The 27,968-nt window shown below is 42.1% G+C and overlaps 1 protein-coding gene, 1 long non-coding RNA gene and 2 other non-coding genes across 5 annotated transcripts in view; 2 read left to right on the top strand and 2 right to left on the bottom strand.

The window, feature by feature from the left end:
* Nucleotides 1-181: 181 nt before the first annotated feature.
* Nucleotides 182-389, top strand: LOC129013485 (small nucleolar RNA U3). Its single transcript, XR_008493953.1, has one exon. It is a non-coding gene; the product is annotated as a small nucleolar RNA U3 (small nucleolar RNA).
* Nucleotides 191-9,752, bottom strand: LOC134738155 (uncharacterized). Its single transcript, XR_010123737.1, has 2 exons — nucleotides 9,550-9,752; nucleotides 191-349 (listed from the first exon to the last, which is right to left on the bottom strand). It is a non-coding gene; the product is annotated as an uncharacterized LOC134738155 (long non-coding RNA).
* The window catches only part of WDR89 (WD repeat domain 89), a 47,074-nt gene continuing 28,446 nt past the window's right edge, over nucleotides 9,341-27,968 (top strand). Inside the window, exon 1 of one of the 2 annotated variants that reach the window (XM_054449813.2) lies at nucleotides 9,341-9,976. In XM_054449813.2, the coding sequence (XP_054305788.2) occupies nucleotides 9,564-9,976 (413 nt within the window). In that variant the 5' untranslated portion in view covers nucleotides 9,341-9,563. Of the gene's footprint in view, nucleotides 10,483-27,968 lie in introns of both variants that reach the window. The other variant, XM_054449814.2, reaches the window with a different exon arrangement.
* Nucleotides 21,024-21,126, bottom strand: LOC129013365 (U6 spliceosomal RNA). Its single transcript, XR_008493852.1, has one exon. It is a non-coding gene; the product is annotated as a U6 spliceosomal RNA (small nuclear RNA).

The raw sequence follows: 27,968 nt of genomic DNA, 5'->3' as shown, positions 1-27,968 counted from the left end.
GGTGGCACATGCCTATAATCCCAGCTACTTGGGAGGCTGAGGCAGGAGAATTGCTTGAACCTGGGAGGTGGAGGTTGCAGTGAGTGGAGATCGTGCCATTGCACTCCAGCCTGGGCAACAAGAGCAAAATTCCATCAAAAACAAAACAAAACAAAAAAAACCACCACAAAAATAAAGTATCAAGACCATATTTTCAGGGATCATTTCTATAGTTCATTCATTACTAGAGAAGTTTCTCTGAACATGCAGGGCACCGGAAACCATGAGGAAGAGGCACAGCATTCTCTTCTGAGCCTGAAGCCAGCTCTTCTTGCTTCACTGCCATTTACCCTTCATGATCATTCTCTTCCTGCAGGAGAGTAAGAAAGAAAGGATGCAGTCTGAGTGGTTCCTGTCTAAAAAATAATAAAATAAAATAAAAGTATGGTCCTAATTCTTATTTTTTATTTATTTTTTTGAGACGGAGTCTCTCTCTTGTTGCCCAGGCTGGAGTGCAATGACGCAATCTTGGCTCACTGCAACCTCTGCCTCCAGGGTTCAAGTGATTCTCCTGTCTCAGCCTCCCAAGTAGCTGGGATTACAGGAGCCTGCCACCACGCCCGGCTAAGTTTTGTATTTTTAGTAGAGACAGGCTTTCACCATGTTGGTCAGGCTGGCCTTGAACTCCTGACCTCAGGTGATCCACCCACCTTGGCCTCCTAAAGTGCTGGAATTCTGGCCTCTAATTCTTAAATAGAAGACCCAGACACTGGTTTGTTAGATAGTCTGGACTTCTTTTTTTCTCCTCTTAACTCCATTTAGTGTAGCTATTTTACTATTTGTTCACTCTTTTAGCTTCAAAGTGGCAGAAAGAAAAAAAAAAAAGAAAGTGGCATGAAGAGAACATACAGCTTAAACCAATCAATTCACCACTTTTGGCAGCTCTGTGAAAAGGTTTTCTGGAGGTGGGTGGGATTTTTGATTAACATAATTATCGGTTTCAGAGCTAGCCCTGCCTCTTCGTCAACTTTCATCTTTCTAAACTAAAAAGGGTAATAGTAAAGTGCATCTTAAAACTGAAGGAATTAAAACAGCACCACCTTTTATCTTTAGAAGAGCAGTTTGGCACACTGACTGGTATAAACCAGCTGGCACCCTTCACAGGATGTTCTCACCACCACCCACCCTCTGGTTTCAAAGGCAGTCTTGTTGACATTTTCAGAAACTCTAGAGCTGGTGGCTTCCAGAAGTACTCCTTACATAGTAGAGGCATGCATACATGCCTATGAGTGGGCCTTACATGTATTGGGAAACCTTCAAGAGGCCCTGGGATTCCAGATTTGGGCAAAAGAATATGGTGCTTAAGATTGGAGCCAGAGACTTCAAAAAGAGAGTATTAGGTCAGGGTTTTAAGGACTAGCCAGTGGAATGAGGCAGAAAGTTAGAGAGCCAGGCTGGAATGGAGTTTGAGGGTGAGACAGCCAGGCTGGAATGGAGTGTGAGGTTAGGGCTGTTCCTTTTAAATGTATTTTAACAGAGAGGGATTATCGAGCCAAGATTGGACCACTGCATTCCAGCCTGAGCTATGGAGCAAGACCCTGCCATAACAACAAACAAAAAAAAAAAGAAGGGAAAATAGGATGAGTTTGTACATCTTGTATGCTTATACTGACTCACTCCCACAAATATAAGACTGTCAACCTAAAGAAACTGAGGCAAAAATTAATATAAGTAGAGTTTATTTAGGTCAAATTTGAGGACTGCAACCTGGGAGACACAGATTCAAGTTGCCTTGAATATATGCTCTGATTAGCAGCATATATTCAGGTGGGTTTTAAAGAGTGGGGCAGTTCTTACATTGGTTCATTCAAATAACATAAGCTATTGATTGGCAATACACTGTTCCTTGTACCACAAATTCCAGGAACATGAGGATAATGGGTGAGGGTCCTACTTTTTTAGGTAATTTATCAGCTAGTCTGGCAACTACAGGGAAAGAAAGAATAAAATATCTTTATCATATATATGTATATATACGATACATATATGTATATATGATATATATACATATACACATGATATATATATATACATGTATATATATATCGCTGTGTCAAGCCTCACTCTGTCATCGCTGTGACAGAGCCTCGCGATGACAGAGCCTCACTCTGCTGCCCAGGCTGGAGTGCAGTGGTGCGATCTTGACTCACTGCAAACTCTGCCTCCTTGGTTCAAACGGATTCTCCTGCCTCAGCCGCCCGAGTAGCTGGGATTACAGGAATGCGCCACCATGCCCGGCTAATTTTTGTATTTTTAGTAGAGACGGGGTTTTACCATGTTGGTCAGGCTGGTCTCAGAACTCCTGGCCTCAAGTGATCCATGTGCCTCGCTTCCCAAAGTGCTGGGATCATAGGCGTGAGCCGCCACACCCGGACAGAATAAAACGTCTTTAAACAGTTGCCCCTGGGTATTGAAACAGCCTTTGCAAAATTACAACCGACGAAATTATACCTGAGGAAATTATGACAGTGAAATAAATCAGACCTAATTGACTCCATCTTGCTTCTAGACTTTAAGCTGTCCTTGTTCATTCCTGCACGTAGGCCAAGCTAACTTTGGGAAGGAATTCAGTTCATGGTTTGACTATGAAACAAAATTCATGACATGGCCAGGCGCGGTGGCTCATGCCTGTAATCCCAGCACTTTGGAAGGATGAGGCAGGCAGATTATTTCAGGTCAGGAGTTCAAGACTAGCCTGGCCAACATGGTGAAACCCTGTCTCTACTAAAAATACAAAAATTATCTGGGCATGGTGGCAGGCACCTGTAATGCCAGCTGCTCAGGAGGCTGAGGCAGGAGAATCACCTGAACCCGGGAGGTGGACATTGCAGTGAGCCAAGATCACACCACTGCACTCTAGCCTGAGTGACAGAGAAAGATTCTGTCTCAAAAAATCAAATAAAATAAACTGATAACAGCCCTTTCCCATAAAGACCCCCTTCTTGCCTGGGGACCAGTCTGCCTTTGCAGGACTAACAAATTAGCTATGAGATTAGAAATTACAGGGCCGGGCAGGGTGGCTCACACCTGTAATCTCAGCACTTTGGGAGGCCAAGGCGGGTGGATCACCTGAGGTCGGGAGTTCAAGATCAGCCTGACAAACATGGACAAACACCCTCTCTACTAAAAATACAAAATTAGCCAGGCTTGGTGGCGGGCACCTGTAATCCCAACTACTCAGGAGGCCGAGGCAGGAGAATCGCTTGAACCCGGGGGCCGGAGGTTGCGGAGAGCTGAAATCGTGCCATTGCACTCCAGCCTGGGCAACAAGAGCAAAACTCCGTCTCAAAAAAAAAAAAAAAAAAAAAAGATTAGAAATTAGTTTACGGGTCATGCAACCATGCAACCTCCGGCTCCTCTGAACCTCCTCAAATTGCTCCTGGGGATAACATCACTTTTGTAAAACCTAAGATCAGTGCTTGAGATATTTGCAGACCTTGCACTCAATGGATCAACTTGACACCACCCAGACCCAGACCAGTAATCTGGCTCAACCAGTTCTGCCATCCCACCCAGGAACAGAAAACAGCAAGAAAAACACACTTCGACCCCCTATGATTCCATCCCCATTCTGACCAATCAGTACTTCCCCCTTCCCAAGCCCCTACTTGTCAAATTGTCTTTAAAAACTCTGATCAAGCTCAAGGATACTGATTCGAGTAATAATACTTGTCTCCCACACAGCCGGTTCTATGTGAATTACTCTTTCTCCATGCAATTCCCCTGTCTTGATAAATCACCTCTGTCTAGGCAGCGGGGAAGATGAATCCACCGGGCAGTTACAGTGTGGGTTGGTGTGGGTGGGGGATGACTGAGGTCTCAAAGTCATGTCTCTGTAAGCCTAACAAGTTTTGCATACTTCACATAGCTTAGGCTGCTCTGAGTTGCTTTTCCTTCTCTTTTTTTGAGATGGAGTCTCGCTGTTGCCCAGGATGGAGTGCTGTGATCATTAACTCACTGCAGCCTTGAACTCCTGGGATCAAGTAATGCTCCTGCCTCAGCCTCCCAAAGTGCTGGGATTACAGGCATGAGCAACCGCGTCCAGCCAAAATTCTGCTTTAGACTGCAGCTTCAGCTCATGCCTGAGTTCCAGCCTGCCTTTCCTGATGGCTTGCTCTACTGATTTTAGACTTACCTAGGGAGCTGCCACAACTGTATGTCAACTCCTTGCCAAAAAAAACCTTAATATATGTCTCCTATTGATTTTATTTTCCTGATGGAGCCCTGATACAGTGATTGAGCATGAGAACTTGCAAGTAGTATGACAAACAATTTGTTTTTTTTGGTTTTTTTTTTTGAGACAGGGTCTTGCTATGTTGCTCAGGCTGGTCTTGAACTTCTTTCTGGGCTCAAGTGATCCTCTTGCTTCAGCTTCCCAAGTAGCTGGGATTACAAGGGTGCATCACTGCACCCAGCTCATTAGTTATTTATTTAAGTATTGTGTATAATTTGGACTTCATGGCATATTTTAACAATATATATGAGTGTATGTGTGGGTATATATAATTTTTAATGGTAAATCGTTTCTTAATGACTTAAACCCTTAACGCTGCAATTTAAAACCATTTCTTTACATTTTTTTTCATGGTAGTATCAACCTAAAAGGAAGAAGTTGAGGCAAAAGTAACTTTTGAGGGGGCTAAGCTTGAGGACTGCATTTCAGGACACTTCCAAGTTGCCTTGAGTGCTCCAGAGAACAAAACAGAGAGAGGCTCAAGTTTTTGAAGAAAATAGGATGAATCAGGAGAAGGGACAATTAAAAAACTTGTTCATTAGGAATTCTCACTGGTTTACAGAAATAACATTGGCTAGTGATTGGCTATACACTGTTGAATTACAGGATGCATGGCATTCTATGGCTACTTGGCGTCAGTCTAGAGACTATATAACAAATGGTTTCAAGAGTAATCATTTAGTGCAAGGGAGAGTGAGACAAGAATGCTGTTACATTGCAAATGCCTCCCTGGGCCTGATAATTTAAAGGGGCTTGCATTCTGTTTTTTTTTTTTTTCTTTTGAGACAGAGTCTCGCTCTGTTGCCCAGGCTGGAGTACAGTGGTGCAGTCTTGGCTCACTGCAACCTCTGCCTCCCAGGTTCAAGCGATTCTCCTGCCTCAGCCTCTCCAGTAGCTGGGAATACAGGTACCCGCTACCACACCTGGCTAATTTTTGTATTTTTAGTACAGAGGGGATTTCACCATGTTGATCAGGCTGATCTCGAACTGCTGACCTCATGATCCACCCACCTCGGCCTCCCAAAGTGCTGGGATTACAGGCGTGAGCCACCGCGCCCAGCCAGGGCTTGCATTCTTCAGATAAAAAGTTGGTTTTTTTTTTTTTCTTCTAAGTAGCTCTTAAGTGACAAATTAAAGAATAGCATTCAGCCTATTTTTTTTCTACTTTAGATATAAGAACTCAAGTTTTCCTTCATATCAGCAATACATTATGCAAACCAGAGTATCTGAGACAAGCCTCATCAATTTAGGAAGTTTATTTTGCCAAGGATGTGTCCATGACAGCCTCCGGAGGTCCTGAGGACATGTGCCCCAGGTGTTCGGGGCACAGCTTGGTTTTATACATTTTAGGGAGACAAGACATCAATTAATATATGTAATGTACATTGGTTCAGTCTGGAAAGGTGGAATAACTTGAAGTAGGGAGGAAGTCCACAAGGAATTTCCTTGTGGCAAATTGTGATGAAGGAGGTAAGCAGTTGTTTTATCCTTGCAGCTACTTCATTGAGGAATAGAATGGGAGGCAGGTTTGCCCGATACAGTTCCCAGCTTGACTTTTCCTTTTGGCTTAGTGATTTTGGGGTCCTGAGATTATCTTCTTTTCACAGTTCTAACCACCTGAGCTAACTGGCCAATATCATTCTTTCATATCAGATACTAACTAAAACATTCGTGTTTTTTTCTTTGACTTCTCTCCCCACAAGATCTTCAAATTGCAGTTGTCATGTCCTAAATCACTGACCTCCAAATATGGTTTTGATCACATACTTCTCAAAAAAATTTTACCACTTACTCAATACATATATATTTTTACATATACATTGCAAAAACAGCCAGGCTTGGTGGCTCAAGCCTGTAATTCTGGCACTTTGGAGGCTGAGGTGGAAGGATCCACTTGAGGCCAGGAGTTTGAGACCAGCCTGGCCAACATAGTGAGACCCTGCCCCTATTAAAGAAAAAAAAAAAGGGGCCAGGCATGGTGGCTCACCTGAGATCGGGACTTCGAGACCAGCCTGACCAACATGGAGAAATTCCATCTCTACTCAAAATACAATTAGCCAGGCATGTGGTGAATGCCTGTAATCCCAGCTACTGGGGAGGCTGAGACAGGAGAATCGCTTGAATCCGGAAGGCAGAGGTTGTGGTGAGCCAGATCGCACCACTGCATTCCAGCCTGGGCAACAACAGCGAAACTCTGTCTCAAAACAAAACAAAAAACAAACAAAAGATTTTTTAAAACGCTTATATTGTTATACGTAAAAAATTTAAAAACACAGAAATGTAAAGAAAAATGTTGAGAATAAAAAGGACATACAAATAAGGGTTCTAATATTCTCTTCCTGCATCTCAAGAGTCGTTTCATTCATCTCACTTTGAGTTTACTTGGTTCTTTTTTTTGTTTAGTTTTGTTTTAGACAGGGTCTCACTCTGTCATCCAGGCTGGAGTGCAGTGTCGAGATGATGATTCATTGTAACCTCTGTCTCCTGGGCTGAAGCAATTCTCCCATCTCAGCCTCCCAAACTGCTGGGATTACAGGTGTGCACTACCATACCCAGCCTGAGTTCACTTCTTAAACTATTTCCCAACAGAGTACAAAGGTGATTCACAGGTTCACACTGTTAAAGGTAGTAATGGTGCCTGTTTAAATATGTTTTTTAAATTCTCAACATAATAATTTTTTTTCTTTAAAATAGAACATTTTGGCCAGCTCAGTGGTTCACACCTGTAATCCCAGCACTTTGGGAAGCCAAGACAGGTGGATCTCTTGAGGCCAGGAGCTCAAGACCAGCCTGGCCAACATAGCAAAACCCAGTCTCTACTGAAAATAGAAAAAATTAGCTGGGCGTGGTGGCACGCGCCTGTAATCCCTGCTATTCGGGAGGCTGAAGCATGAGAATCGCTTGAACCTGGGAGGTGGAGGTTGCAATGAGCCGAGATTGTGCCACTGCACTCCAGCCTGGGTGACAGAGGGAGACTACATCTAAAAAATAAACAAATAAATGAAACATTTTAGAAGCTTCCAAAAGTGCTAAGAGAACACTTAGAATTTAAATCAGCCAAATGTGGCCACAGTTTAGTCACTCAGCTAATCTATCATTCAGCTAAACAGCGCTAACCACAGTAGCCTTGATTCAGTTTTTAATGGTGTTTATTCTTAGTTATATGACATTTAATTCACATGTTAAATGAACTACTGATTTAAAATAAGAGGCAAAAGGAAAATACCATTAAAATGCTAGCTAATGAAAAGCATTAAAAATGTAATTCTGCATTTTTGCCACAGAGTCATCTTCACCCATCCATACGTTTCACCTACTACATCATATAGAATATTACAAGGATAAATATATCGATGATTTACACCCAATTTCCCTGTTCATTTATTGGGAATAAAAACGAGCAGGAGCTTGTAATCCCAGCACTTTGGGAAGCCGAGGCAGGAGCCTCGTTTGAACTCGAGTTCGAGACCAGCCTGGGCAACATAGTGAATCTCTGTCTACACAAAAAATATGGCCGGGCGCGGTGGCTCACGCCTGTAATCCTAGCACTTTTGGGGGCCGAGGCAGGTGGATCACAAGCTCAGGAGTTTGAGACCATCCTGGCTAACACGGTGAAACCCCATCTCTACTAAAAATACAAAAGATTAGCCGGGCATGGTGGCACGTGCCTGTAGTCCCAGCTGCTTGGGAGGCTGAGGCAGGAGAATCTCTTGAACCCGGGAGGCGGAGGTTGCAGTGAGCTGAGATCGCGCCACTGCACTCCAGCCTGGGCGACAGAGCGAGACTCCATCTCAAAAAAAAAAAAAAAAAAAAAAATCTGGGCTTGGTGGCGTGTGCCAATAGTCTCAGCAATTCAGGAGGCTGAGGTGGCAGGCTCACTTGAGCCTAGGACGTCGGGGCTGCAGTGAACCATGATCCCACCTCCTGCCAGTGCACTCCAGCCTGGATGACAGAGCGAGACCCTGTCTCCAAAACAAAACAAAACAAAACAAAGAGCTAAATCGGTAATGTTTCCTTTACAAACAACCTGAAACCTTCTCTAATCATTTAGAAATAAGACACAAAAATGACAAAAATAATTCAATATTTTAAACAAAAATGCAATAATCACAAGCATCAGTAATGAAAGCAGTTTTTGCTTAGCTTTAATTCTGTAAAGTGTACTTAATTTTAATCTAGAAATGTAGAAGTATTATATACATTCGATATCATGTTTTTTCCCTTCTACAGTCGAAAGTTTGTATTACATGTAAAATAGGAAAAAAATATTAAAATTTTTCGAAAGCGAAAAGTCTACTCAGGAAGTTTTTGGTATTTATTAATGGTTTTACTTTTGCTAGACACAAAAATGAAATATCGCTAAATTAGCTCACAGAAGAGTTCAGGATTCTATAGAGTCAGGAAAAGCCTGTCCTAAACTGTTTTAATAAAGGCTGAAAATAGACATTATAATACAGTCTTTAATAATATACAATGTGTATTTCTCCTGATGGTGGTCTTGCTTGACATTTTAAGCATAGCCCTATTTTCCTGTCAAGACAGCAGCCAGTTCTGCTTCATGTCATAACAACACTTGATTCATGTAAGCAGCTGCTACCCATGGCATCACAGTACACATAATTGCTAAATGTAGGGTTCAGATAATCGTAAATGGACACTAATATGAAAATCAGACTGTTTTGTAACAGCAAAAGTTTTAGAAACAAATAATTTTAGTATCTACTTAGTACAGTAATCATGAACATACAGCATAGAGCTAGGCACAGCAGTAAATTGTTGGAAACACTAACATTTATTGTTTACGAACATACATGCAGTGTTTACACATTTCTTAAATGTTGTCTTTAATGCTGCTGATAAGCGAAAGGATAAAAAGTCCAACAAACCACAATAAATGTCAACGGGTGTTATTAACAATATGGAAGAACTCAGTAGCAACAACCACATTTAAAGCTACAGGACTCGAAAGTTCCGGACTACAAATCCCAGAGTTCCCTAGAGCCGAGGCGGAGCTACCTTCAAACTGATAGCTTTTTCACCCAATGACAGCCAGAGAATCCCTAAACCACATTCAGCCCGGCCTGAAGAGCTGGTTTCTTCGCGTGAAAACAATAAGGTATTACGTAGACTTTCTGAACACGAGTTGTAGTTTCAGGGCCTAAGTCTAACTACTAAATTATTTCTCCCCGCATTAGTCTCCTAGTCATCTTAATAACTCTCTACCCAACTCTGGCTCGGTGGAAACTCGGAACTTCTAAATGCTGAAACTCACGTACATCAGTACCAGCGGATGCATCCATTCAGCCCCCGTACATCAGTACCAGCGGATGCATCCAGTCAGCCACGAGGAAGGCGGAATCCGCCTTATTCTTGCCCTTTATTGGCCACGCATCCCACCAATGGGGCCATTAAACTTCCGCTAACGCAGCGTATGGCGTGGTGGTGTGAGCGTTGTACGTACGCTGGGTCTACGAAGGGGCAGGCGTTATACTCTCGTCCAATCGGAAGCTATCAAGAATTCCCCGGGCCTCTATGCCCCACTTCTTTCGCGTGGCGTTACGGCCCGCCTCTCTGCAGCCGACGAATCCTCTTGATTTTCTTGTGCGCATTACCCAATCAGAGAGGTCGAGGCGGGATTCCAGTTGACCGCTCTAAGCCGCCGCGCAACCAGCGTTTTCTCCGGTGCAGGTTGAGGCTACAAAGGTACATTTTGCTGGGCCAGGCTGGGCGGGTCCCCGGGATGGGCAGCCTTCTCGACGAGCGGCGACGCCGTGGTTGAGTCTAGAAAGCTAGAGTCGCTGGACAGCTATCGCGGGAGCGCGGAGGGAAGTGGGAGGTCTTGGACGGAGCGTGCACGTGTTGGAAGTCTCGCTCCGCGGTCGGAGCCATCGGGTCAAACCTGTGCTGGCCCTGGCCAGAGAACCTTCTGCGGATCAGGCTGCTGTTGCCGCTGCCGTTCCCAGTACTTCCTCTGGGGCGTTTTTCAGTAAAAGCCAAACGCCCTTGCTCATTTTCAGGGAAAGATCTGTTTCCTCCTGCTCTTCCCTCTCCACGGATACTATCCCCACCACCTTCTGGGTTTAGTATAATCCTTTTGTAGGCCAGAAAGCAGATTTTCACTTGGGAAGAGACGACCCGTAGTATGGGATGTGGTATGATACCAGCAACTGGTCTATTATATCATTTAAACCACATGGCTATCTAAAGAGGTAGGTACTGTGAGTGTTCTCATTTTCACGGGAAGGAGCAGTGTTAGACATTACTCATTCTTGTGTTTTCTTTAGCTTGTCTCTGACAAATTGTGGCATTCAGCTTCCATGGATGTAAAATTAAAAGATGGTATAATTTGTAAAATTTTGCTGCTGGTTTCTTTTCTTTTTTTTTTTTTGAGATGGAGTCTCAGTCTGTCGCGCAGGCTGGAGTGCAGTGGGGCGATCTCGGCTTACTGCAACCTCTGCCTCCCGGGTTCAAGCGATTCTCCAGCCTCAGCCTCCCGAGTAGCCGGGATCATAGGCGCCTGGCACCACGCCCGGCTAATTTTTGTATTTTTAGTAGAGACGGGGGTTTCACCATACTGGTCAGGCTGGTCTTGAACTCCTGACTTCAGGTGATCCACTCGCCTCTGCTTCCCAAAGTGTTGGGATTACAGGCGTGAGCCACTGTGCCCGGCCGTTTTCTTTACTAGTTTGAAATTATTTAAGAAGTCAATAAAAGCCTGGGCGCGGTGGCTCACGCCGGTAATCCCAGCACTTTGGGAGGGCGGGGCGGGCGGTTCACCAGGTCAAGAGTTCGAGACCAGCCTGGTCAACATGGTGAAACCCCCGTCTCTACTACAAATACAAAAATGTGGCGGGCGCCTGTAGTCCCAGCTACTTGGGAGGCTGAGGCAGGAGAATCTCTTGAACCCGGGAGGCGGAGGTTGCAGTGAGCCAAGATCGTGCTGCTGCACTCCAGCCTGGGCGACAGAGTGAGACAACGTCTCAAAAAAAAGAAAAAAAAAAAAGTCAATAAAACACACCTAGAAGTGAATTAATTGATTGTTACCAAAGTAAAATGATCTAGAGGAAAGACATCGCAGTAGGCGCCAGTTATTGACCTTTGACTGGACAAGTCAGCATCAGCTTTTTCACCTGTATAATTGAAATAAATACCAAACTTGACTACTTAGAGTTCTGAGGATTAAATAATTTAATAGATACAAAATATGTTACCGATGAAAGCCAAGTGACTGTTTCTGCTTTTCAAATTCTTTCTTGTGGAGCCTGGACTGCCCTGCAACCTATGGCCGAGTAAAACAGTGGTAACTTGCAGTCAAGTACCATTGAAGTGAGAAATCCTCTGAAACGTCTATGGACTGCTTATCTCCTTGTTCGGTATTCAGGAATACTTTCCTGTGAATGCAGCTATGTTACTTACCTGGTTTGTATTCTTTACCTTAGACTGTTGTAGCTATTGTAAAGCAAAAGTAAAATCAAGCCCATGTAACTACTTTTTGGGTTGTTTTCTCTCACTTTGTATTATGATCCATGCAGGGTGTTTTTCCAGACGGGAGTGCGGTGGCACAGTCTTAGCTCACTGCAGCCTCGAACTTCTGGGCTCAAGTGATCCTCCTGCCTCAGCCTCCCAAGTGGCAGGGATTACACACGAGCCACTGTGCCAAACCCATGAAGTTTTTGAGTTGTACTTTTGTACTAAAGTCATGACTACTTTTTCTGCAACTGATACTATGAGCTGCAAATACGACTGAAGATGCTACTGCTTTTTTACTTTTTCCCTATGTGCTTTAAAGAACTACATTTTCAATGATTTCTATGTATTTAAGATATTTTCATTTACTTGGTAGAAAATACAAGAGAATTTTGATAAATCTGAAATGGAATGGTCTTTATGTTAATTCTGTTCAATATTTTAGGGCAGATTATGTACAGATTATCGCCAAGCTGTCAAAAGGATGTATTTAGTTCATATAGCTGCTGTAACAAATTACAACAAATTTAGTGACTTCAAATAACACACATTTATTCTTTCTGCCTTTGTTTCTTTCTTTCTTTTTTTTTCCTTTGGTGAAAAGTACACACTTAAGAAAGGGGAGTGCAGATTTACTCAAGAGAGTCACCTCTTCCTTTTTTTTTTTTTTTTTTGGTAGAGATGAGGTCTCACTATGTTGTCCAGGTGGGTCTCAAACTCCTGGGCTCAAGCAGTCCTCCCACCTTGGCCTCCCAAAGTTCTGGCGTTACTGGCATGAGCCACCACGCTCAGCCTCATTTATTCTCTTTTAGTTCTGGAGATCAGAAGTGTGAAATCACTTTCACTGGACTAAAGTCAAAGTGTTGCAGGCCCAATTCCTTCTGGAGGCTGTGAAAGGAAGATCCATTTCCTTACCTTTTTCAGCTTGTAGTGACTGCCTGTCTTCCTTGGCTTGTGGCTCTTTTCTGCACAGCACATCACTCTATCATTATACCACTTTCTCATCTGTAGTCACCTCTGCCTCTGCCTCTCTTATGAGGACATTTGTGATTATATTAAGGACCCCCCAGATAAACAAGGATACTCTCTCCATCTCAAGATACTTTGTAAAGTCCCTTTTGTCATATAATGAAACAGTCATAGGTTCCAGGAATTAAGACCTTTGTATCTTTGAGGGCCAGTGTTCAGCCTGCCACAGGGAGGTATAAAGAAGAGTAAAACATCCTATCCCATAAAGTCTCATAGGGACTATAAGAGAAAAAGAAACTCGCAGTAAATGGTTGCTGAGTTAGACTTTCTTATTAGTGTGAAAATAACCTAAGTCACCACAGGTTGGAGCTTCGCCAACTTTTCCACTGGAATATCTTTAGTAACAAAGGTAAATGAATATTCCTGTGATATTTGGAAACAAAGCCTGAATTAATGCTTTAGAAGAGTAAAATTTCTTTGAATTCTAATCTTATAATTTAAAATTTTATGTGACTTTTGCATTCAGTTTTATATGTTCATGGTTGTTGCTGTTTTGAATTATATCTAAGCATTGCTGTTCTAGAGAAGAGACTGTTTATTTGTAGTTTCATTATTATTTTACTTTTAAATTAACTTTTAGAGATGGGGGTCTCACTGTGTTGCCTACGCTGGACTCAAACTCTTGGGCTCAACTGACGTTCCCACCTAAGCCTCCTAGCTGGGACTATGGGCATGCAACCCAGTGCCCAGCTAATGTAGCTTCTTGTAATTTTCTTTTGGGGGGGGGGCAGTGACTTTTTTTTAAAAATTATTTTTTGGCCAAGAACGGTGGCTCATGCCTGTAATCCCAGCACTTTGGGAGGCCGAGGCGGGTGGATCACCTGAGGTCAGGAGTTTGAGACCAGCCCGGCTAACACGGCAAAACCTCGTCTCTACTAAAAATACAAAAATTAGCCGAGGATGATGGTGTGCGCCTGTAGTCCCAGCTACTAGGGGGGCTGAAGCAGGAGGATCACTTGAACCTGGGAGGCGGAGGTTGCAGTGAGCCGAGATCGTGCCACTGCACTCCAGCCTGGGCAACAGAGCAAGACTCTGTTTTGGAAAAAAAAAAAAATTTTTTTTCCATAAGTTACTGGGGTACAGGTGGTATTTGGTTATATGAGTACTTTAGTGATGATTTGTGAGATTTTGGTGCACGTATCACCTGAGCAGTATACACACTGCACCATATTTGTGGTCTTTTAATCACTTGCCTCCCCCCCGCCCCCCTGGCCAAGTCCCCAAAGTCCATTGTATCATTCTTATGCCTTTGTGTCCTCATAGCTTAGCTCCCACATACCAGTGAGAACATATGATGTTTGGTTTTCTATTCCTGAGTTACTTCACTTAGAATAATAGTCTCCAGTCTCATCCAGGTCATGGCAAATGCTGTTAATTCATTCCTTTTTATGGCTGCGTAGTATTCCATTATATAAATACACATACATATATACACATATATATATACACACACACGCCCACCACAGTGTCTTTATCCGCTTGTTGATTGATGGGCATTTGGATTGGTTCCACGATTATGCAATTGTGAATTGTGCTGCTATAAACGTGTGTGCAAGTATCTTTTTCAAATAATGACTTTTCCTCTGGGTAGATACCCAGTAGTGGGATTGCTGAATCAAATGTTAGTTCTGCTTTTTAATTCTTTAAGGAATCTCCACACTGTTTTCCATAGTGGTTGCACTCGTTTACATTCCCACCAGCAGTGCAGAAGTGTTCCCTGTTTACCACATCCACGCCAGAATCTCTTGTTTTTTTATTCTTCAATTATGGCCATTCTTGCAGGAGTGTGGTGGTATCACATTGTGGTTTCGATTTGCATTTCCCTGATCATTAGTGATTTTGAGCATTTTTTCATAGGTTTGTTGGCCATTTGTATATCTTCTTTTGAGAATTGTCTCTTCATGTCCTTAGCCCACATTGTGATGGGCTTGTTTGTTTTTTTCTTACTGATTTGAGTTCGTTGTAGATTCTGGATATTAGTCCTTTGTCAGATGTATAGATTTTGAAGATTTTCTCTCACTCTATTGTTGTCTGTTGACTCTGTTGACTATTCCTTTTGCTGTGCAAAAGCTCTTTAGTTTAGTTAGGTCCCAGCTATTTATCTTTGTTTTTATGACATTTGCTTTTGGGTTCTTGGCCATGAAATCCTTGCCTAAGCCAATGTCTAGAAGGGTTTTTCCAATGTTATCTTCTAGAATTGTTAGTTTCAGGTCTTAGGTTTAAGTCCTTAATCCATCTTGAGTTTATTTTTGTATAAGGTGAGAGATGAGGATCCAGTTTCATTCTCCTGCATGTGGCTAGCCAATTATCCCAGCACCATTTGATGAAAAGGGCGTCCTTTCCCCACTTTATGTTTTTGTTTGCTTTGTCCAAGATCAGTTGGCTGTAAGTATTTGGGTTTATTTCTGGGTTCTCTTTTCTGTTCCATTGGTCTGTGTACCTATTTTTATACCAGTACCATGCTGTTTTGGTGACTATGGCCTTATAGTATAGTTTGAAATCAGTTAGTGTGATGCCTCCAGATTTGTTCTTTTTGCTTAGTCATGCTTTGGCTATGTGGGCTCCTTTTTGGTTCCATATGAATTTTAGGATTGTTTTTTCTAGTTCTGTGAAGAATGATGGTGGTATTTTGATGGGGATTGCATTGAATTTGTACATTGCTTTTGGCAGCATGGTCATTTTCACAATACTGATTCTACCCATCCATGAACATGGGATGTGTTTCCATTTGTTTGTGTTGTCTGTGATTTCTTTCAGCAGTGTTTTGTAGTTTTCCTTGTAGAGGTCTTTTGACTCCTTTGTTAGGTATATTCTTTTTTTCTTCTTCTTCTTTCTTTTTTGAGATGGAGCCTTGCTCTGGCTCACTGCAACCTCCACCTCCCGGGTTTGAGCAGTTCTCCTGCCTGAGCCTCCCAAGTAGCTGGGACTACAGGTGTGCACTACCATGCCTGGCTGATTTTTTTGTATTTTTGACAGAGATGGGGTTTCACCATGTTGGCCAGGCTGGTCTCAAACTCCTGACCTCAAGTGATCCACCTGCCCCGGCCTTCCAAAGTGCTGGGATTATAGGCTTGAGCCACCACCCAGCCTGTTAGCTATATTCCTAAGTTTTGTTTGTTTGTCTGTTTTTGCAGCTATTGTAAAAGGGGTTGAGCTCTTGATTTGATTCTCTGCTTGGTCGCTGTTGATGTATAGAAGAGCTACTGATTTGTGTACATTAATCTTGTATCCAAAAGTTTTGCTGGATTCTTTTATCAGTTCTAGGAGCTTTCTGGAGGAGTCCTTACGGTTCTCAAGGTAATTGACCATGTCTTCAGCAAACAGTGACAGTTTGACTTCCTCTTTACTGATTTGGATGCCCTTTGTTTCTTTCTGTTGTCTAATTGCTCTGGCTAGGACTTCCAGTGCTGTGTTGAAGAGGAGTGGTGAGAGTGGGCATCCTTGTCTTGTTCCAGTTCTCAGAGGGAATGCTTTCAGCTTTTCCCCATTCAGTATTATGTTGGCTGTGGTTTGTCATAGATGGTTTTTATTACATTAAGGTATGTCCCTTATATGCTGATTTTGCTGAGAGTGTTAATCATAAAGGATGCTGGATTTTGTCAAATGCTTTTTCTGCATCTATTGAGATGATCATGTGATTTTTGTTGTTAATTCTGTTTATGTGGTACATCACATTTATTGACTTGTGTATGTTAAACCATCCCTGCATTCCTGGTATGAAACCTACTTGATCATGGAGGATTATCTTCTTGATATGTTGTTGGATTCAGTTAGCTAGAATTTTGTTAAGGATCTTAGCATCTATGTTCATCAAGGATATCGGTCTGTAGTTTTGTTTTTTGGTTATGTCCTTTCCTGGTTTTGGTATTAGGGTGATGCTGGCTTCATAGAATGAATTAGGGAGAGTTCCTTTGTTATCTTGTGGAATAGTGTCAAAAGGATTGGTACCAATTCTTTGAATGTCTGGTAGAATTCTGCTGTGAATCCATCTGGTCCTGAACTTTTTTTTTTTTTTTTTGGAGACAGTGTAGTGGCACATTCTCGGCTCACTGCAACTCTGCCTCCAGGTTCAAGCGATTCTCCTGCCTCAGCCTCCCAAGTAGCTGGGACTACAGGCACGCACCACCATGCCCAGCTAATTTTTTTTTTTTTTTTTTTGAGACGTAGTTTCGCTTTTGTTGCCCATACTGCAGTGCAGTGGTGCGATCTTGGCTCACCGCACCTCTGCCTCCCGCGTTCAAGCGGTTCTCCTGCCTCAGCCTTCCCAAGTAGCTGGGATTATAGGCATGTGCCACCATGCCTGGCTAATTTTGTATTTTTGATAGAGGCGGGGTTTCATCATGTTGACTAGGCTGGTCTCAAACTCCTGATCTTAGGTGATCTGCCTGCCTCAGCCTCTGAAAGTGTTGGGATTACAGGCGTGAGCCACTGCGCCCAGCCTTGTTTTTTCTTTAAGCTATTTCCCTGAATATTTCTCCCTTCACTTCTTTTTTTTTTTTTTTTTTTTGAGAGGAAGTCTTGCTCTGTTGCCCAGGCTGGAGTGCAGTGGCGCGATCTTGGCTCTCTGCAACCTCTGCCTCCTTGTTCAAGCAGTTCTCCCTGCCTCATACCTCTGAGTAGCTGGGATTACAGGCACCCACCACCAGGCCCAGCTAATTTTTGTATTTTTAGTAGAGACGGGGTTTCACCGTGTTGGTCAGGCTGGTAACGAGCTCCTGACGTCAGGTGATCCACCCGCCTTGGGCTCCCAAAGTGCTGGGATTACAGGTGTGAGCCACCACGCCTGGCCGGTTTTTGTGTTTTTAGCAGAGACAGGGTTTTGCCGTGTTGGCCAAGCTGGTCTTGAACTCCTGGACTGAAGTGATACACCTGCCTCGGCCTCCCAAAGTGTTGGGTTTATAGGTGTGAGCCACTGTGCCCGGCCTGAAATTTAAGTAATTATTAATATGGTAAACATCTTTCTATTTGGAGATTGGAATTATGTCCTGATGATTTTTTACAGTTCTCGTAATTTTAATTTTTGGACCTCCTGCTAGATGGCAGTAGTAATCAATGCCAAGGGCCAGGAAGGAAACTTTTAAAACGGTTTGATAGCTTAAGTCTAATTCTTATGTTTAGTGAAGTTACAACTGATCGTACATGATTTTCAGTTCTTTTTATCCTTCACATCTGATCTACAAAGTACATGTGAAGTTTTTATCCTCTTAATATCCGTTTTTTTCCGGATAGTTCAATAATTATGCCTTTTGTTTGTTATTTCTCTGATATCAGGGTCTTTTACTGTGTTCAGTAGAGAGGAAATGAGTTTAGAACTTAGTAGATTCTGATCTTCCCACATTATAACACCAAAGTGGTTAAAAGAACTAGTTCTGCTGTATCTTTACATGAATATTATAGAGGCTATAAATATTTACATTTAGGGATGTGTTTTGATTTCTATTTCAACGTAGTCCTTTTGAATGGCCTCCTAATTTGGAAAATTAAATAGTGAATCAACCTCAGAATGCAAAAGAAAGTCTGTAGCTGTCAATAAATATTTATAAAATATTGCTTTATTGTCTGAGAGATATGTTTACATGATTATAAACTATCCAGTGTCAGGAAAAGCCTCATTCTGGCTTAATCTTATTTCATCTACCAATTAACAGTGGAAATTTTAAAAATCATTAATATGTTGAAGTGTCTTTCTGCTTGATGAATTAGGGTAGCATTTTTAGGGGAACATTTGTATTGTGAATTCACCTTAGAAGCATCTAGTCCATATACATACATACATATATATATACTTACACACATATTTATATATAAAAGGGGTGGAAAGCCTGTCAAATACTAGTTTATTCTGCAGGTTATCATTTGACATTTCATATTGCATTTCTTTAACATTCTCTATACTCCCACCTAGTGGTATTTGAGTGCTACTTTTGTGCCAGGCACCATTCTGAGCACTTAATGTGGTAATTAATTTGTGAAACCCTATGGCATTGATATTGCTATCTCCTGTTTAAACTACAGGAAACTGAAACTTATAGTTAGTAAAGCCAGGATTTGCGCTCTGGCAGTCTGACTCTATACCCATTCTCAGCTATCATGCAATAGCTGTCTCAGCTTCCTCATCTAAAACATTGTAATAAAAGGATTATCTTTTAGGATTATTGGGAGGGTTCAGTGAAGCAATTCATGTGCAGAGGCTGACACGGTAACCTAGAATGGTAATGATCAGTTAATATTGGCTGTCATTTGGCTACTTTTCTGGTTTTCTTCCCATTCTTTTTTCATTTTTCTCTATTATAGGATGCTTGGCCTGCTGCTTGCTATCATTCTGTATAATTCATCTGTATAATTCATCCAGTTTCCTAGTCTGGGTTTTTGTTTGTTTGTTTGTTTGTTTGAGATGGAGTCTTGCTCTGTCATCCATGCTGGAGTGCAGTGGTGTGATCACAGCTCACTGCAACCTCCACCTCCTGGGTTCAATTGATTCTTGTGCCTTGGCCTCCCTAGTAGCTGAGACTACAGGTTTGCGCCACCACGCCTGGGTAATTTTTGTATTTTTTTAAGTAGAGATGGGTTTCACCATGTTGGCCAGGCTGGTCTTCAACTCCTGGCCTCAGATGATCCACCCACCTCAGCCTCCCAAGGTGCTGGGATAACGGGCAGGAGCCACCACGCCTGGCCTACTTTCCTAGTTTTTAAGTGCTGCTACTTCCTATAGTCTGATAACAGAATCCCATACTTTCCCTCTGAGTTGTAGACTGATGTATACAAATGTTTGTCCTTGGCCATCCCCAGAAGTCCCTCAGGCTTATATGAGTAAAACTAAGGGCATTTCTTTGGTTTTTTTCCCCCATTTTCTTGATTTTTGGATTTACTTTTTTTTGTTTGTTTTTGTTTTTTGTTTTTTTTTTTGAGGCAGAGTCTTGCTCTGTTACCCAGGCTGGAGTGCAGTGGCGCACTCTCGGCTCACTACAGCCTTCACCTCCCAGGTTCAAGCAGTTCTCCTGTCGTAGCCTGCCAAGTAGCTGGGATTACAGGCGTGTCCCACCACGCCTGGCTAATTTTTCTATTTTTAGTAGAGACGGGTTTTTGCCAGTTTGGCCAGGCTGGTCTCAAACTCCTGGCCTCAGGTGATCTGCCTGCCTAGGCCTCCCAAAGTGCTGGGATTACAGGCCTGAACCACCGCTCCTGGCCTGGATTCACTTTCTGACTCAACTCCGCTTGGTCATCCAACGCAAGAATCAGCCTGGATTCCTTCTCCACCTGCTCCTCCCCTGTGCTTCCAAATCGAGTCAGTGCCAAGCTTCACTAATGTTAACTTGCTGAATATTTCTCTGGCCAGGTGTGGTGGCTCACATTTGTAATCCCAGGTATGAGAGACTGGGAGGTTGAGGCAAGAGAATCACTTGAGCTCAGGAGTTCAGGAACAGCCTGAGCAACATAGCAAGACCTCGCCTGTACTAAAAATTTAAAAAAAAAAAAAAAATTTTTTTTTCTTTTTTTAATTGGCCAGGCGTGGTTGTGTGCACCTGTATTTTCAGCTATTTGGAAGGCTGAGGTGGCATGATCGCTTGAGCCTGGGAGATTGAGCCTGCAGTGAGTGGCAGTTGCACCACTGCACTCCAGCCTGGGCCACAGAGTAAGACTCTGTACAAATAAATAAATAGTCAAACTGTAATACAGTATTCATAGTGAATAGAAGCAAAAAGAAAGAAAAGAAAAATATTTCTCAAATTTGCTTTTTTTCTCCATTCCTACTGTTGGGAACTCCATTATCTCTTTTAGTTTGATTTTTAGTTGACACATAATGTACATATTTCTGGGATATAGTGTGATGTTTTGATACACGTATACTTTATGTAATGATCAGATCAAGTTAATTAGTGTCTCCATCATCTCACATGTTGATCACTTTGTGGTGAGAACATGCAACAGTCCTCTCCTATCTATTTTGAAATAGACAGTACAGGCTGGGCCCAGTGGTTCCCACCTATAATCCCAGCACTTGGAAGGCTAAGGCCAGGGGATTTTTTAAGACCAGCTCTGGCAACATAGTGAGACCTTGTGTCTACAAAAAAAATATTAAAAAATTAGCTGGGGCATGGTGGCATCACCTGTAGTCCCAGGTACTCAGGAGGCTGGGGTGGGAGGATTGAGGCTGCAATGAGCTGTGTTTGTGCCACTACACTCCATCCTGGACAACAGTGAAAGACTGTGTCTCACAGACACACACACACACACTAAAAAGGACAATACATTAAAAAATATGGAATACTTATGAATTTTCATGTCATCTGTGTGCAAGGGCCATGCTCATCTCTGTGGCCTTCTGATTTTAGTATGTGTGCTGCCAAAGCAAGCGCTCCTTATCCTTGTCTGGACTTTTTTTTTTTTTTTTTTTTTTTTTTTTGAGACGGAGTCTCGCCCTGTTGGCTAGGCTGGAGTGCAATGGCACGATCTCGGCTCACTGCAACCTCCACCTCCTAGGCTCAAGCAATTCTCCTGCCTCAGCATCCCGAGTAGTTGGGATTACAGGCGTGTGCCACCATGCCCGGCTAATTTTTGTAATTTTTAGTAGAGACAGGGTTTCACCATGTTGGCCAGGCTTGTCTTGAACTCCTGACCTCAGGTGATCCTCCTGCTTTGGCCTCCCAAAGTGCTGTGATTACAGGCGTGAGCCACTGCACCCAGCCTCTTGTCTGGACTTTTTAATGGCCTCTATGGTCTCCCAACCTTCAGCCTTACCTCTCCCTGTTTAAATCCATCTACATCGTAAATGTGAGCAATTTAGTATGTGACTCTGGGTTGGGCGCAGTGGCTCACGCCTGTAATCCCAGCACTTTGGGAGACCAAGGCAGGTGGACCACCTGATGTCAGGAGTGCGAGACCAGCCTGGCCAACATGGGGAAACCCCGTCTCTACCAAAAATACAAAAATTAGCCGGGCATGGTGGCATATGTGTATAGTCCCAGCTACTTGGGAGGTTGAGACAGGAAAATCACTTGAACCTGGGAGGCAGCAGTTGCAGTGAGCCAAGATCGCGCCATTGCACTCCAGCCTGGGTGACAAGGCGAGACTCCATCGCAAGAAAAAAAAAATGTGTATATGACTGAGTATGTAATATTTTTGCTACTGACCCCTTCCAATTCATTTATTTATTCAAATAGTTTAGCGTAGCTGCTCTAGGTAAAAATAAGATACTGCTTTAGTCATTCCCTATAACCCACTGAATGTTCTAACTCCTTTCTTACCGAATTGGTTCTGTGAGAAGAAATTAAAAAAAATAAAGTTTGACGTTTTAGTTGGGTATACAAGATAGAAAACTCTAAGACCTTCCCTGCTGCTTGCTTCAGTGTCGTCTCCTTTCCCATCCAACATCACACATTATGATCAGCAATACCAAACTTTCTCTTCCCTTGCTTCCAGTACTTTTCATGCTTGCCTTTCCTCATATTCAGCATATTAAAATGTTCAGTGACCAGACATGAGTAACACACATTGTGGACTGTGGAAGATCCTGAATGCCAAGTCAAGAAAGTAAACTGTTCCTGAGGGAGAAAGGAAGAACCACTGATTGTCAGACTTTGCTATCATTCATGGAAATTGGGAGCATGGGTTGAAGAGAGAAGCTAATGAAGTAAATTTTGGATAATCTGAATTCTAAGTTCTGGCAGCACATGCACAAGCATTTAGCAATTCTAGAGCTTCAGAAAGAGAATAAAGAGATGAAGTTTGGAGTTAAAGATCTGGAAGTGATTATACTAAAGACTTGATCCGGTATATGCAAAATTAACATTTCAAAATGGAAAGGGACAAATGTTCTACTTAAATCCACTAATGCTTTGAGGACAGAATCAAGTTCTAGTTATCACCGTCTCTCTAGCACCTAGAAGAGTGCCTAACACTGGTGTTTAATTATTAAACATTCTACTAAGCTTGGGTTGCAGTGGGATTCAAGAAGAAGGGAACCCAAGAAAGTGATAAAGGGAAGAACATTTTAGGACATCACCAGGGATGGAGAGTCAGTATTTGAAACTTTGACTAATAAGAGTTTGTGTAAAGTCCTTACTGCAGGCAAACATCCTTTTTTTTTTTGAGAGACAGAGTCTCACACTGTCACCCAGGTGCCATCTTGTCTCATTGCAGCCTCAGCCCCCAGAATCAAGCGATCCTCCTACCTTAGCCTCCCAAGTTGCTGGGACCACAGGCATGCATGTCACCATGCCTGGCTAATTTTTTGTACTTCTGATAGGGATAGGGTTTCACCATGTTGTCCAGGCTGGTCTCAAACTCCTAGGCTGAGGCAGTCCTCCTGCCTCGGCCTCCCAAAGTGCTGGGATTACAGTCATGAGCCACTGCACCCGGCCAGCGGCCTTTTATTATTTTTTTAGTTTTCTTAAGGTTGACATCAAATTGCTAGGATCACGGCTACTTCTCCAGAGATTTGCATTGCTCACTTTTTAAATTAGGGTGTCTCCCCAAATGTTACATCTCTAGGATCTGTCCTAGCCATCTTATCTAAAAGATCTGGACCCTGTCTCATCTCTTCTCATCACATTACATACCTTAAACTCTGGTTTATTTTTCTCATAGAGCTTGCCATTTTTCTTGTTATATATTTATTTCTTTATAGCTGAGTTGAATGATGAATGAATGTTGCAGCCTCAGAATAACAGTCAACTCAGTAAAACTGTTAGAACAAAATTATAGCATTTCTTTGGTCAGCGAAAATTCTCATCAGATATTTTATGAGTAAAGTTATAAATTCTAAAAAAGAAAAAGTTTTTAAACTATTTTAGATTTTTTTTTGAGACAAGGTCTTGCTCTGTTGCCTGGGCTGGAGTGATCATGGTTCACCTGATTGATCGCATAGCTTCGACCTCCCAGGCTTAAGCAATCCTCCCTCCTCAGCCCCCCCAAGTAGCTGAGATTACAGGTGCACACCACCACATTCAGCTGATTTTTAAACTTTTTGTAGAGAATGGGATCTCACTATGTTGCCTGGCCTGGTCTCAAACTCCTGGGCTCAAGGGATCCTCCCACCTCAGCCTCCCAAGGTGCTGGGCTTACAGGCGTGAGCCACTGTACTCAGCCTATTAGAGAAATTTAATCAAAAAAGTTACTAAAATTTCCGGTCAAGTATTGAAATAACTTTCTCTACTCGACCTCCTAGGCTCAAGTGATCCTCCTACCTCACCTTTCTGATAGCTGGGACTGCAGGCATGCACCACCATACCCAGCTGAATTTTTTTTTTCATACAGTGGAATTTAATTCAGTGATACTCAGTTATAAGAAGAAATGAGCTTTTAAGACACTGAAAGACATAGAGGAACTCCGTGTGTTTATTCCTTCGTGAAGGAAACCAGAAAAAGCCACTTGCCTATGATTCTAACCATTTGACATTCTGGAAAAGGCAAAAGTAGAGAGAGAGTAAAAAGATCAATGGTTGATAAAGGTTCAGGATGAGCAGAGGGATGAATGGGCAGAACACAGGATTTTTAGGGTGGTGAAACAGTTATATAATGGTGGATTCATTACATGTATTTGTCAAAACCTATAGAACTGTACAAAACAAAAAGTGAACCCTAAGGTAAACTATGGACTTTAATTTTTTTATAAAAGCTACTTAATGTTGTTTTATGTGGCAATACTCTAATTTGACCACTTCCCCATTAGTGGATATTCAGGCTGTTAGGCTTTTTTTGTTATTACAATTCTTTAATAAATATCCTTCCTTACATACGCATATATTTAATTTTGGATAGATGCTTATGGGAGATTGTTGGATTCAAGGAGACACATATTTCTAGTTTTATTATATAGTACCAGAATACTTGTCAAAAAGTTTAACAGAGAGAGAGAGAGACAGTGTGTGTGTGTGTGTGTGTGTGTGTGTGTGTGTGTTTAGAGACAAAGTCTCATTCTGTCACCTAAGCTGGAGTGCATTGACACAGTCATTGCTCACTGCAGCCTGGAACTCCTAGCCTCAAGTGATCCTCTGACCTCAGCTTCCTGAGTGGCTGGGACTACAGGTATACGCCATCACACCCAGCTAATTTTTGTGTTTTTTGTAAGGACGGGTCTCTTTGTGATACCCAGGCTGGTCTCAGACTCCTGGTCTCAAAGTGATCCTCCTGCCTTGGCCTCCCAAAGTGCTGGGATTACAGGTGTGAGCCACTGTGCCCAGCCTAGAATGTTTACAAATGCCCATTTCCCCACACCCCATCAGCCTTGATGTTATCAGTGTTTTTAATTTTTGCCAACCTGATAGGTGAAAATGGCATCTTATTTCCTCAACTGTTAGACTGAACTTTTTTTTTTTTTTTTTGAGACAGTCTCACTCTGTAGCCCAGGCTGGAATGCAGTGGTGTGATCTTGGCTTACTGCAACCTCTGCCTCCTGGGCTCAAGCCATTCTCATGCCTCTCAGCCTCCTAAGCAGCTGGGATTACAGGCGTGCACCACCACGCCTAGCTCATTTTTGTATTTTTAGTAGAGACGGGATTTTGCCATGTTGGCCAGGCTGGTCTCAAACTCTTGAGCTCATGTGATCTTGTTCTGCCCGCCTTGGCCTCCCAAAGTGCTGGGATTACAGGCATTAGCCACCACGCCCGGCTGAGATTGAACATCTTTTTACGTTTCTTGTTCATTTGAATTTTCCCTTTTATGACTTACTGCTTTTAGCTATTATTTTATGTTTGGATAAATTTCTTGCATAGTAAGGGTATTAACCCTTAATTGTGTGTTATGAAAATTTTCTTCCAATTTCAATTTTCTTTTAACTATATTTTCAATATATTTTACCTTATTTTAGTTATGTTTTTGTCTAATCAGATCTCTCACTTTTTGCCTTCATGGGTGGGTGTGGTGGCTCACGCCTGTAATCCCAGCACTTTGGGAAGCCGAGGCGGGCGGATCATGAGGTCAGGAGATCGAGACCATCGTGGCCAACATGGTGAAACCCCATCTCTACTAAAAATACAAAAATTAGCTGGGTGTGGCAGTGCATGCCTGTAATCCTAGCTGCTTGGGAGGCTGAGGGAGGAGAATCGCTTGAACCTGGGAGGCAGAGGTTGCAGTGAGCTGAGATCACGCTGCTGCTCTCCAGCCTGGCGACAGAGCTAGACTGTCTCAAAAAAAAAAAAGTCCTCTTCTACCCCAAAATTGTATGTTTTGCTTCTTTGTGTTTAAAATGTGATTTTCCACATTTTCTACAATGAGCAGTTAAAATAGCACTAATTATTACTTATTTGTACTTATTTATTAAAATATAACTACTGTAAGGTCTACAAATCTAGGGTAGAGCTCAGTGAACTTTTACAAACTGAAGACATCTGTGCCACCAACACTCAAATCAGTACCAGCACCCAAGAAACCTCTTGGATGCCCCTTCCCAGTCATTCCCACTAAAGATAACCACCATTCTAATTTCCATCATCATACATTAGTTTTGCCTATGACTTTTTATGTTTTGTTTGCCTTTGGGCATGGGAGATCAGGGTTGTTAAAGTGTAATTTACATTCCATAAAATTTACCTTTTTAAACTTTGTAAGTATGTAGTTTGATGAGTTGACATGTGTATGTACCTACACAGTTGTGTAACCAGCACCCTGATGAAGATACCAGAGTATTTTCATCACCCAAAAAGTTTCCTTGTGCCGCTTAATAATCAGTGGCCTCCCCACAACCTCAGCCCCTAACAACCAGTTTCTATCATTTTGCTTTTTCCAGAATGTTACTTAAATGGAATCATACAATATATACGCTTTTATGTTACATATATCTCTGGTTCCTTTTTTATTGCAGAGTCAGATTCCATTATATATGTATGCCACAATTTGTTTTTCCCTTCAGCAGATGACAGATATTTCTGGGGGAGGGAGGGTCTTTGTTGTTTATTTTTTCTGTGCTTAAGCTTACCCATATTTCTGTGTTTTTCTGGGTATTTGGCTGTTATAAATAAAATGGTGATGAACACGTGCACAGGTGTTTGTATGGACATAAGTTGTCATTTCTCTTGTGTAAATACCTAAAAGTGGGCTTGCTGGGTAAGTGTGTATTTAACTTTTAAACAAACTGCCAAACCACTTTCCAAAGTGGCTATAACATTTTACCATCAGTGTATGAAAGTTCCTGTTGCTTTTGCATTTTTGCCAGAACTTGGTATTGTTAGTTCTTTTTAATTGTAGGCATTTTAGCAAATGTGTAATAATAGGTCATTGTTAATATAATTTGCATATCCCTGATGACTAATATTATTGGGCTCCTCGTGCTTATTTGTCATTCATATATTTTCTTTGGTGCAGTATCTGTTCAAATATTTTCACATGTTTTAATTGAATTATTTGTCTTATAATTTGGTTGCAATAATTCTTTATATATTCTGGATATAGCAACTTTATCAGATTGTGATTTGCAAATATGGTCTCCCAGTCTGTAGTTGGCATTTTCTTTTTTTTTTTTAATATTTATTTTTGTTTGTTTTTTGTTTTGTTGTGAGTTTTTTTTGTTGTTTTGTTTTTTGTTTTTGACAGGGTCTCACTCTGTGACCCAGGCTGAATTGGCAGTGATGCAATCTCGGCTCACTACAAGCTCCACCTCCTGGGCTAAAGTGAACTCTTCATCTCAGCCTCCTGAGTAGCTGGGACTATAGGCATGCGCCACCACGCCTGGCTAATTTTTGTATTTTTGATGGAGACAGGGTTTTGCCATGTCACCCAGGCTGGTCTTGAACTCCTGGACTCAAGCCATCCACCCCCCAGGCCTCCCAAAGTGCTGGGATTATAGGCGTGAGCCACCATGCTTGGCCTGTAGTTCGCATTTTCTTGACTGTTCAAAAGCAGGTTTTACATTTTAATTAAGTCAAAATTTTCTTTTGCGGCTTGTACTTTTTGTATTTTAAGAGATCTTTGCCTAACCAAAGGCCATAGAAGTTTTGTAGTTCTTGCTTTTACATTTAGGTCTATGATCCATTTTGAGTTAATATTCTCTGTTCTGACTTCTCATTTGTCTCATATTAGTAAACCATTGCAGCTTTCTTTTTATTAATATTTGCATGGTATATCTTTTTTCTATCCATTTCCTTTTAATCTATCTATGGCTTTATGTTTAAAGTGGGTTTCTTTTAGATAGCATATAGTTGGGTCTTGCTTCTCTCTCCCCACCACCCCCATCCTGACAACCTCTGTCTTTTAAATAAGGTGT

This window comes from Pongo pygmaeus, chromosome 15 (genome assembly GCF_028885625.2).
Source record: "Pongo pygmaeus isolate AG05252 chromosome 15, NHGRI_mPonPyg2-v2.0_pri, whole genome shotgun sequence".
Classification (NCBI taxonomy): Eukaryota; Metazoa; Chordata; class Mammalia; order Primates; family Hominidae; genus Pongo; species Pongo pygmaeus.
The sequence above is the reverse complement of the archived record's forward strand: the minus strand, read 5'-3'. Positions and strand labels throughout refer to the sequence as shown.